The sequence below is a fragment of the Zootoca vivipara genome, chromosome 14 (assembly GCF_963506605.1).
Source record: "Zootoca vivipara chromosome 14, rZooViv1.1, whole genome shotgun sequence".
NCBI classification, from domain to species: domain Eukaryota; kingdom Metazoa; phylum Chordata; class Lepidosauria; order Squamata; family Lacertidae; genus Zootoca; species Zootoca vivipara.
Window position 1 is genome coordinate 35378791 of NC_083289.1, and position 12614 is coordinate 35391404.

Sequence of the window (12614 nt, forward strand, 5' to 3'; positions counted from 1 at the left end):
GATTTTGCACTTCTCTGAATTTTGTAAGACACTCTTCAGATCCCAACAGTTATTTAAATTGCCAACAAGCCAATAATTATTTAATTTGCATACTTTAGGGTAAGATAGAGATTTATAGTGTAGTCAAATCTGGTCCATAGCTGTTGCTGAAAAACTACCGGTTATTCAAAAATTAAGGTATACTAGAGGACAGTCAGAAAAAGATTCAATTTCAACTAAGTGGCAAAAATATATATGATGATAACAACGTTCAAATGCCTCCTGTGAATTATGCCACTGTCTGGAACTCTTAGAAACATTTCCGCTTTCCTGATATTTATGAATAAAGTAAACTTTTTTTTTATGTTACTACCCTGCAACACCAAGAATACCCCCCCCCAAGGAATGTGAATAAAATTTACTGAATTTATATTTTGTGTGTGCATGTGTTTAATTTTTGTTTTCATTCAATTGCATTGTTTTTCTGCATTTATTTATGCTTGTCTGTTATTGAAATATATGTAATTGTTTAAATAAACAAAACTGTGCTAAAAGGAAGGAAGGAAGGCATATAGCGGGATAAAATGTATTTTTAAGCATGCATTTCATGGGGAAAATATGCATTTAGATAGGATTTTCACTGCATGGTTTTTTAAAAAAAAAAGCAACATATGGAATGCCGCACTTTCCCCAGCCCTGCCACAGAGGAAAGCAGACCCTCCAAGTGTCCCTATTTTCCAGGGACAGTCCCCGATTTACAGAAGCTGTCCCAGTTTCTCATTTGATCCCGGAATGTCCCGCTTTTCCTTAGGATGCCCCTATTTTCATCGGAGGAATGTTGATGGGTATGGGAAAGGCTCTCTCAGCATGAAGGCAGGGGACATACTGCACTCTGAGGGCCACATTCTCTTCTGGGCAACGTTCTGTTGGGGTCAGGAAGAGAGGCAAAGCTGGATAGAGAAACACATGTAAAAATTACTTTGTAAGTAACACCCACACACCCCTCTCTATCTTCTATCCAGGCAAGCAAAAGGCATTACTAGAGTTCAGGGACACATTCCAGCCAGGCAAAAACACTCAGAGGATAAAGTCCGACTGGTAAGGGGTGTGGCCACGGGAAGAGGGGATGTGGCTGGGGAATGAGGGTGTGGCTAGAAGGGGTGTGGCTATCCGGAGGACTGCCTGTGGCTCCTGGGCCTGAGTTTCCCCCTCTGTGCAGGAGACCTACCTCAAGGCCTGCGTCTGTGATGGTCGATCTCTTAAGGCTCATGGATTTCACCCCTTTCTTGGACAGAGGATAGTTATCGATGAACTCACAAATGTCCAGGTCGGAGACTCCAACCAGGCAAAACCCCTCAAAACCCCTGATAGCAAAACCCTGGAGGTTGACAAACTCCTTGTCTCCACTGGGCAGGACGTTGTAAAGCTCTTTGGTGTGTAGCACCGGCGTTAGGCCCACCCAGAACTTGGGCTGGTACAAGACCCTCCTCCATGCCTTGCAGACCTGGGCCAGGACACACTTCTCGCAGGCGGAAAAGTACGTAAACAAGCGGTTGAGAATCTTCTCATCCACAGCCAGCTGCCGTTCACTGGGGGAACCGGAGAGGCCTTCGAGGGAAGTGACCTCCCCGTTTGTCGGGGAAGCCTCGCTGGAGTTCAGTCCCACCATGGCAGCTCCAGAAGGAGATGGCACCCCGGCCAGAGCTGCCAAGGACAAGGGCGGCGCCAGGCCGGGGATGGGCAGGTCGCTGTGATTTGCTAAGGCTGGACCGATGAGAGCAGGCACAGATGAAGGCTGGCACAAGCGGTTTTTCATCGCTGGAGTCCCTTTGGTGATGCTGGCAGAGCCGAGTCCATTGGCCTGGGCGGGAATCTTCACAAGTCCGTTCCGGGGTAAACATGGAGGTTTCGTATCACCGTTACTCTGGTTCGACATCTTCAAAGGTCACTCTGGAAAAACAACAAGGAAGGCTGTTAGGGAATTGGACCCAGGGAACATTCGGCTTTTCGTTGAATCATCTTGCAGGAGGAATTGCCCCCCTTTTAGATGGTAATGGGCAGAAGTGTAGTGGCCTACAATCACAGTAGGTTGAAGACCCATTACAATTTATGCAGTAGGGTACCAGCAGCGTCCCTGCTTCCAGCATCCTGGGCCACCCAATCAGCATGGATTGGGTGGGAGCTTTTTAGCCAATGAGAAGAAATCTTCTCACGCTTTGTGATGATTGGAGTCAATCAGAGTGAAAGGAGGTGAGTCAGCCAGTGAGGATTGACTCCTAGGGTCACTCTGTAGATGGTGCATAGGAAGAACACCATGGGAAGAGCTGCTCCAAAGCTAAGAATTTAGGAACACAGAAAATGGAAGGGGAGCTTTAGTTTAAAAGAGAATGGTGTTCAAGTTCTGTTACATATAATGGAACTTCAAGGAAAACACAACTTAAGTCACTTCAAAAGAAGATATTAGAACACTCCAAACCATTTGCCCATGTATGTCTACAGAAAATAGTAAATCTGGCTGAAAGACAACACATGGAGAGCAGCACTAACTGTTGCAATGCACCCCTAATTAATATTGTATAATAGTATTATTGTACAATCTTAGACGGTTGCATAGTCTTAGAAGTGGGTACGACTTTGAGGAGGCATGGCTGTGACTGGCAATGGGTATTGCTTTGTTTACTTCATCAGCATTTGGGTGTGAATTTCTCCCATCTTTGCATACACTTTTGACAAAATGTACATCTTTTTGCAAAGCAACTTTTCCTAATATAATGCATTTAGGTATGTTATTTTCACGAATATATTAATTTTATGTGCATTTCCCCCTAAAATATATGCATTTTTGTAAACTTTGATTGCTTGGAAAAACTACACCACAAAATTCAGGTATGTGTGAATTTTGAAGCATGATCATATGTTGAAACTACAAGAAAGAAGATTCCACCTAAACATTAGGAAGAACTTCCTAACAGTAAGAGCTGTTCGGCAGTGGAATTTGCTACCAAGGAGTGTGGTGGAGTCTCCTTCTTTGGAGGTCTTTAAGCAGAGGCTTGACAGGCATATGTCAGGAATGCTTTGATGGTGTTTCCTGCTTGGCAGGGGGTTGGACTGGATGACCCTTGTGGTCTCTTCCAACTCTATGATTCTATGGTTCTCACAGTGATCTGGAAATTGCAAGTTTGATACATTCCCCTTTCAGTACAATATCTTTCAGTGAATTTCTTCCCCATCCCTATCCATGGGGAATGTTTTACACGAAGCAGCATTCCATTAACCAAGCTCCCTCTGACAGCCCAGAGATCCCTCCCCCTCACCGAGTGCTAGTCCTGAGTCTGCCACTCTCTCCAGTAAACTAAGCAGAAGGTTGGAAATTGAGCCAATTTTCCTTCAGCGGAGTCTTTGTTGCTGAGTTCGTCTTGCTCTGCTATTGTCATGTGAATGAAACTTTCCAGCAGTAACCACAGCAACCAAAGGTGGCAGCTTTGATAGCAACTTAATCCTGGGGCTTGCAAGAGTGGGCGGTGGTGGTGCAAGGGAAGCCCACATGTTTAATATTAGTCTTCTAGGAGAGAATTGATTAGGGAGCATAGGAAGTTGGCTTACACAGATCAGACCACTGGTCTATCTAGCTCAGTATTGTCTTGACTGGCAGCAACTCTCCAGGTTTTCAGGCAGAGGTCCCTTCCCATCCCAGAAATGCCACGGATTGAATCTGGGTGGAGGGTGGAGACAAAACTAGACTGGGTTGGCTCTGCCTGACATGGGCTCTGGCGCCACCTACTGTTGGGCTCCCTGCCTCCCACCCTACCAGTCTCAAGGGGCACCAGCTGCCACTAGTGCCTTGTTTCCAAAGAGGCTTCATCCTTTTTCTTTCCAGTTACCTCTGGCCCTAAGCATCATCATCATTTTTTATTTTTTTAAAAAACCCTCATGATTTCTCTACTGCCTTTAGTTATATGCTGGACCCAATATTGCTAGAACAGGAGGATACAAATATTTTACATATTTTTAAATCCCACACTTTTAAGATCACACTTCATTTTGCATATGTGTTATCCATTGACCCAGGTGGTGCTGTGGTTAAACCACTGAGCCTAGGGCTTGCTGATCAGAAGGTCGGCGGTTCGAATCCCTGTGACGGGGTGAGCTCCTGTTGCTTGGTCCCAGCTCCTGCCAACCTAGCAGTTCGAAAGCACGTCAAAATGCAAGTAGATAAATAGGAACCGCTACAGCGGGAAGGTAAACGGCATTTCCATGTGCTGCTCTGGTTTGCCAGAAGCGGCTTTGTCATGCTGGCCACATGACCTGGAAGCTATATGCCGGCTCCCTCGACCAATAATGCAAGATGAGCGTGCAACCCCAGAGTCGGTCACGACTGGACCTAATGGTCAGGGGTCCCTTTACCATTTACCTTTATCCATTGAACCTAAATTCAGAATTCACACACACTTGGGTAGCTTTTCTGGTTTGTTTACAGGGAGCCGTTTTACCCAGCTGCCTGGCAGGACTCCTAATGCAGGCCTGCAGCAGGGATTTCCCTGAGCCAAGAGATGGGCGGCTGGGAAGATAGGTCTGGAGATTGGCTTGTGCTTAGCAGGTCACAGCACAGGGCCTGACTTCAATACAGTGTGCAACACAGTGCACTGCTGGACCAGAGCGTTTGCAGACCATAGCTGTGATGCTCTGGCTGCTAGAAGGTGCCGTCTTGGTTACAGGGCCTGATCACTTAAAGAGCTGAACAAGATGATGTGGTAAAATATATTCCCAGCCCTGTCCCTCAGTCCAGAGAATAGTGTGGGCCCCAGAGAGCCCAGACACTGGCCAGCTCTGAACTAAAGTGCACACTTGCATCCTGAGGCATACACAATCAATAAAGCCTTACTAATGTAAGCCATTATCAGTATCTTATGCGTCTCAGTATTGCATTCAACAGAATTTCATGTTTAATAAGAAGGGGGTGTGTGGGAAAAAAACCTAGCACAAACATGCAGCAAGTAACAAATCAGAATTTGTAGACGCCAAATGGTTATTTCCAGTACACGAAATTGATTGACAAAGAGCCAGCTGTTGTCGGAAGTTAGACTATGTGTGGGACCAAGACAAACTGTTGCTTGGATTTCCTTATTTCCCTCTGCCCTCTTGCTTCCTCCTCCTTCTCTTGTTAAACTTTTGCACCTCCCCTGTTCTCCCACCCATATGCAGGTGTTTGTGTGTGTGTGTGTGTTAGGCAATTTGTACTTTTTTAAAAAAACCATCTTGGAGGTCCCTCCGAGCATGCAGACACCTGCCTTCGCTGCATCTATAAGGCCATCCATAGTGATCCTCAGGCCCTATCCAAGTTGGCCGCTAGAGGGAGAAATTTGGCTGCCACCATCCCACACGTTAACACTCCTTTGCTGGAAAAGAACAACAAAGTGGAGGCTGGTTCTTTGGAGCAAATGGGGCACCAACCTCAGTCTGCTCTCAGCCAGATCCCCTCTTACAACCAGCCCCAGGGTGTGGCACGAGCCGTCAGCTCCTTCCTCCTTCGTTTCAGTTTTGCTCTTGCAGAACTCGGCAGGGAGGAGGATGGAGTCAAAACTAGAACCAGTTGGCTCTGCCTGCCATTGGCTCTGACTCCATCTGCAGTTGGACTCCCTGCCTTCTGCCCCACCATCCCCAATGGGCATCAGCCACCTCTGCAGCCATGACAACTGCCCACTGCCATAAAGCAATTGCTGCTGTTCTTCTTCGTGGAAAGGATGGGAGCCAGGGAGAGAATTGCAATTTTAGGCAGAGGAGGCAGGGACACTTCTTTACTTCTTGTCTTGCCAGCTGACCTGAAAAAAAATCACTTTGAACTGCTCTTGTGCACCGAACAGCAGATTAAGGTGCAGAAATTGGCAAGGGAACCTTTTGATGACAAAAGCAACCTGTTATTACCTCCTAACACAGATGCAGGGAACATTTTGCATCCCGAGAACCGCATTCCCTTCTGGGAAACTTTCTAGGGGCCACACGGCAGTGAGGGGCAGGGCCAGAGGCCAAGGGGTCAGAGTAATGAATGTGAATTTAACTTTTGTACCGTAATCTACTTTCTATGCACATTCACACATCCCATCTCTATTGATAAATTCAGGCAAGCAAAAGGCATGATCAGAACTCAAGGGCACTTTCCGGCCAAGCAAAAGCACCCAAGGAGGGAATGGAATTGGTCTGCTGGGTGGGTGTGGTCTGGGAGAGTCTCAAGGGCCAGACAGAGAGGCCTGGAGGGCCGCATTTGACCCTTGGGCCCAAGATACACCACCCATGCCCTAACACCTGTGCAGCAACCTGCCACTAAGGCACAGCTGCGGCAGCTGGTTGAAAAGTTGGCAACGGCACTGCCTTCCCCTTGCCCTCGCGGGATGTGTTTCTAAAGTGCTTCTTCAGTCTATAAATAAGCCCATGAATTATTAAGGGTCCCTTCCCCTGGCCAGGCCATGGAATGGGAAGGCCCCAAAATGGCATCAGCCCCACAGCCTGTCGCATCCCATTTGCCTTGGGAGGTGCACCCCCCCAAAAAAAAACCTTGAAAGGGAGAGGGAGGGAGGAAGCAAAAGAGTCTGCATCCCACAAGACTCGCCAGCACAGACATGTTTGAAGCAAGGCTAGGATCTGCTGTCTGCCAGCCTGGACGCTGCTTGCAATCACGTGCCAATGCAGATGACTGCCTGTGTCTATGCTGAGCCAGCTGGCTTGGAGAAACCCCACAAAGACACACACACACACACACAGAGAGAGAGAGAGAGAGAGAGAGAGAGAGAGAGAGAGAGAGAGAGAGAGAGAGAGAGAGAGAGAGAGGGAGGGAGGGAGGGAGAGAGAGATGCTCAACAGTCATGCTTTCCTCTCCACTGACAGGCAACGGGTCTTCCTTCAGTTCAGGCAGCTGGCTGGGAGAGGAATGGAATACAGTACAGATGTTGAGTGGTTTCCATCCCTCCTTCTTCTGAAGAGCCATTGGTAGCCTCTCCATTTGCACCACCCCACATTCTGCCCCACAAGAACTCAGTGGCCAAAAGAACTAGATTCTGCACCCTGTTTAAATGGTGCAGATTAGTAAGGCGTGCCCTCTCTTAGGAGACAGGATTGATTTTTTTTTGCAATGTTTACTATTTTAACCAGGAGTTCTGGCAGGGAGAGGGAACCTTTTTCAGCCAGAGGGCCGCATTTCCTTCGGAGCAACTTTCCAGGGGCCACATGCCGGCATTTTGGCATGGGCAAAAGTGGGAGCAGCAATGAAGGTAAAATGTACCTTTGCGCAGTAGGCTAGTTTCTACAAACGCACAGAAAGAGAGAGATAAGCAAGAGGTGTTATCAGAGTGCAGTGACATATTCCACCCAGGCAGAAACACTTGAGGGGGTAGTCTGGGAAGAGCCATGAGGGCCGAAAAGTGAGGCCTGGAGGGCCACATGTGATCCTCACGCCTTGGATTCCCCACTGCTAAGTTACAGGGATCCCAACCACTGAACATATGTTTCCATCACTCTTCTAGTTTTGAATACTTCACCAGACAGCTTCCAGCATTATTATCACAACCCTGCATCTTTGCCTACCCCTACCCTCCACTCCAAAGAAGACCCCCAAAGGAGATTGACAGAGCTGACAAGGACCTAGGAGGCAAGGTTAAAGGAGTTGGTGTGTCTTGACTAGAGAAGAGACAATTAAGAGGCTGTATGATGCTGTTTTGGATGCTTTAGTTGAGATTCCTCCATTGCAGAGGGTTGGACTAGATGGCCCCTGGGATCTCCTCCAACTCTACACTTCTATGATAGCCACCTTGCCACGGTCCAATATATGACGGCGCAAATGTCTTTCCTACTGTTCCAAGCAGGGATTGCTAGCATGGCTCTCATTGGATGTTGCTGGACTACAGCTTTCATTATCCCTTACCATTGGCTATGGGTCTTAAGGGAGTTCTGGAATATCTAGAAAGGCTATTGCTGCTCTGGAGGCGAAGCCTTGGCAGTTCAAATCACAATCAAAAGGATAGGATGAGCTTCCTGGTTGTGGAAGCTGTTTGATAGTAGAATAGACTGCCTTAGAAAGTTGGGGACTCTTCTTCATTAGGGTCATTACTCGGTGGTAGAGCACCTGCTCTAAATGCAGAAGGTCCCATGTCCACTCTCTGGCAACTCCAGGAGGGTTGGGAGAGACTCATTATCTGAAACCCTGGAGAGCTGCTGCCAGTCAGTGTTTGACACAGTCTAAGGCATCTCCCTGTCTTCCCAGTGAACTGACTTGGTAGAAGCTTGCATCCATCCATGCGCACTTAGGTTGAAAAGTGGATCATAGCATGTCAAGTGTATGCTTGCTGTGCAAGAGAGCCCAGACTCTATTCCCATCATAACCAGTAAAAAAAGCCTCACAGGTAGCAAGTGATGGGAGAAAGACCTTTGGATCAAGATCCTGAAGTCACTGTCACCACCCCCACCCCCACCCCCACCCCCACCCCGTCACATGTCCTCTATTTCCATTTAAATCAGAGTCACTCTTTCTAAATGTGCATCTAGGTGCAGGCAACAGCATGGGCACAGTTCCTGCAAAAAATTGTATCTTTTTCTCTTGTGTGCATTTTGTGCATCGTGTTTTTGACAATGTGAAACTGGCAACTCCATGCGTGCACATGTGTGTATGCTCCCCTAAGGGGATTATTTATTTTAGGCACATGGCAGGGGGTGCAAGGGAAGGGAAGACCGCCGTTGGAATTATCCCGACCTCAAGCAGATGGAACCTGGCGATAACTCCCAAGCCAGGTGGCGGAAGAGAAGGGTGGTTTGTAAATAAATATGAATGAGTCAGATTATGTCTGGCTGGGTGGCAAGCTCAATGGGAAGCTTCCCAATAAGGGGACTGCCCACAAAACCCTCTGGGTTCTTCCAGCTTCCCAGTAGCCTCTTCTTCCCATACCACACCCATTTCTGGCTGAAGAGGGAGGGAATCAGAGAGAAGGCCAAGTAAAATCTGTGTTGTTGTTGTTGTTGTTTTCCTGCTTGATGTGGAGGTAGAGATTCGTGAAGGTTGCCGCTTTCCGTTAGCTGGCTCCTGTGCCTTTTTAACAGCCGCACAGAAGGTTGTCTGCAAACAACCTGTTTGTTCAGCATCCATCCTGATTTGCCTGCACAAAGCTCACAAGGTGATTAGACAGTGCCTTGCCTTTATTGAGGACCTGCTCAATGCAGGGCTGCAATATCAGACCCTCCAAGTCTCCCTACTTTCCGGGGACGTCCCTTATTTAGAGAAGTCATCCCAGTTTCTTATTTGATCCCGCAATGTCCCACTTTTCGTTAGGATGCCCCTATTTTCACTGGAGAAATGTTGGAGGGTATGCAGTTATCTGAAGGCAATCCTATATAGGGAAGTTTTTACATGTTTAATGTTTTATTATGTTCTTATGTATGTTGGAAGCTGCCCAGAATGGCTGAGGCAACCCAGTAAGATGTGTGGGGTATAAATAGTAAAATTATCATTATGGAATGGGACGTCCCTAATTTCATCAGAGAAATGCTGGAGGATATGTGTTATATGGCAATGAGTCTCCACCCTGATTTGTTTGCAGGGTGTTTACAACGGATGCCAAACTACCCAGGGTCTCCAGATTCAACTGCTGTTCCCCCAGGTGAATAAGCTGGTTTCATTACAGACTCACACATCCCTTTTTCTCTCTGTCCTCCATCCAGGCAATTAAGAGGCACAATCATAGTTCAAGAACACATTCCAGCCCATCAAAAACACTCAAGGAAGGCATGAAACAGAGCCAGTGAGGGGTGTGGCCTACAAAGAAGGGGTGTGGCCTAGGGAGAGTCTCAAAGGCCGGAGAGAGAGGCCTGGAGAGTCACATTTAGTCAATGGGCTTGAGATTCCCCATCTTTAGCTTATCTAGCTCTGGGTGGTGATTTGAGATGGGGGAGAAATTTAAATCAGTCTGCATTTACAGGTAAGCCTACCTAAATCACATTTTCTGAGATAAGTACATAAACTGAAACACACTTATCCTTTGAAATTTACACTTCTGTGAATTTCACAATGTCATTACTCCAGTCAAGTGTGTATAAAAATGCATATAATATTGAAAATAACACACAAAAATGCATATTAGGCAAAATTGCCTAGGAAAATTTGTCTATTTGAATAAATTCACACTAAAATGCTGATGAATTTTTATGAGGGCAATTAAGAAAAAATCACAACATGATGTGGAAATGTGGAGAGCTGAATTTAATACTGGAAAAATGAGGAACAGAGAGAAACAAAAATGGACAGATCCATCCGTAGTAGTGACAGGCAAATGCCAAACTTTAAAAATATGCTCCCTTTTGTGAAAAAAAAAGCTCTCTATGTAGTAAAGAACACATTATGGAGAAAGGTGTCAAGCAGCTTGCTCCTTTAGATGCTAGCTTACTAGACTAAGGGAGTTTTTGAAATGAACATATTTGGATTTGCAAGCAGAAGCTGGGTTTTCAAACGACCTTCTGTCCCGCAGCAGTCACAGAGTTACACCAGCCTGATTTGATGAGAAGGAAGCAGCACTTCAACCACTGTTGGGATGATATGAGGCATGATAATTTTTGGATTATGTTCCTTGCTGTGTGTGCATGTATGCGTATATACACTCTCTCCCCCCCCTCTCTCTCTGTGCGTGTATCCCCCCACATTCGTGGGGAGAAGCTACACAAACTAGCCCTCCCTGGTGTCCTAGTTTACTACATGCATCCCCCCCCCAAAAAACCCCTCTTCCATGGAGAAAGTATTCACAAATATGACACTCACACCCTCGGTTGCATCCTAAAGTGGTGCAGTCCATAATTCCAACCCCCCTGCAGCCTGCCTAGTGTGCAAATAGGTTCTCATCTCCAGCCGCCTCCATCTTTAGTGTGGGCGTGAGGCCTGAAGCAACTCTAGGACTCATCACACTGCAAAGGGGGGAGAACCACTGAGGCTGTCTAGGCCCATTTTGATCTCGGAGGCCGGGGGCTCTGTAGATTCCAACCGGTGCCTACATTGCCATCAGGCTTATTAGCACAGATCCTCACACTCCCAAGTGGAAAAAGCTTTAGGCTCTCACTTCAAAGGAAAGGTGCCAATTATGGGCTCACATCCTCCCACACCTCTCTGCTGCAGCACTGGCAGCAAGCACATTGTGCGAGCCCAGCATGGGAGCCGAAGATTGGGAGACACTATTACCCACAGTCTTGGACAGAGGCATAGTTCTCCTGCAATTGCTGTGAACAAGCAAAGGGTGGATGGGGCGACCCTTTGCATAACACCATAGAAGACGCAACGCATCATGAAGCGAAGAAAAGAAGGCTCAGATTTGCAGGAAATCTGTGCCTGCTCCTTTATATGCATGGATGCAAATTTAAAAACAAATGCTATACTTGAAACAGAACTACTGTACACAGTGCATTTCCCCATGGTGAGGAAGATTGTGGTTCGTTGCCTTGTGTGTGTTCTCTGCCTGCTGTCCATGGTGCTGAAACAGTTGACCAGCATCTGATTCTGTAACCCTCCACCCAGCTCTCCCTTCTTACGGTTCTTTATTTTTAAATCAGACTTGAACTGGGCAGCTCTTGAACTAGAGGTATGTTCTCTGTAATGCAGAACGCAATGCCTGGTATCTCCAGACAGGGCTGGTAGAAGGCCCTGCCTGAAACCATGGAGAGTCACTGCCAGTCAGTGTAGAGAATGCTGATGTGGATGGAGCAACGGTCGGACTCAGTATAAGTTTCCTTTTGTGGTAATCTTCTAAGCTGCTGCTTATGAAATGCTAAAGGGGCAGGCATGGCTTAGCACCAATTGGAGAAAGTCAGGATGTGGGGTTTGCAAGATTGCCTTACCCCATGGGTAGGCAAACTAAGGCCCGGGGGGGGGCGGATCTAGCCCAATCGCCTTCTCAATCTGGCCCGTGGATGGTCCAGGAATCAGCGTGTTTTTATATGAGTAGTATGTGCCCTTTTATTTAAAATGCACCTCTGGTTTATTTGTGGAGCATAGGAATTCGTTCATTTTTTTCCTTCAAAATATAGTCCAGCCCCCCATAAGGTCTGAGGGACAGTGGACCGGCCCCCTGCTGAAAAAGTTTGCTGACCCTTGTCTTACCCTACATGCGCCCACTCAACTGCTTCCATCTGCAGAACTGGCGCTGTTACACATGCCACATAATATGCATTCTGTATTTGTAAGAAATGAAGCTTTTAATGTGGCAACACCTACACTTTGGAACTCCTTGTCTATTGACATCAGGCAGGTGCCTTTGTTGTACAGTACTTGTTTCAGCACCTGCTCAGAACATTTTTGTTTAGGCAAGCCTATCCCAACATATATAATATCAACATGTGCTTTAATGAGGTTTTCAGCCTCCTGCACTCCTCTGCCTCCAGCCAGTCCATGACAATTCATCAAGCTGGAGGGCTTCCTATTGAGGGACGGACCATAGCTTAGTGGTGGAACGTTTGCTTGACATGAAGAAGGATCCAAGTTCAGTCTCTGGCATCTCCAGACAGGGCTGAGTGATACGCCTGCCTTAAACCCTGGACAGCTGCTGCCCGTCAGTGTAGAGAGTACTGAGCCAGGCCATTCCTGGAAGCTTATTCTGAATCAGACCATTTGTCCATCT

At 47.0% G+C, this 12614-nt stretch overlaps 1 protein-coding gene across 1 annotated transcript in view; it reads right to left on the reverse strand.

The window, feature by feature from the left end:
* Positions 1 to 12614, reverse strand: part of FBXL16 (F-box and leucine rich repeat protein 16) — a 57748-nt gene that overhangs the window by 11866 nt on the left and 33268 nt on the right. The window contains exon 2 of the mRNA XM_035132301.2: positions 1208 to 1929. Within this exon, the coding sequence (XP_034988192.2) occupies positions 1208 to 1915 (708 nt within the window). The 5' untranslated portion in view covers positions 1916 to 1929. The remainder of the gene's footprint in view (positions 1 to 1207; positions 1930 to 12614) is intronic.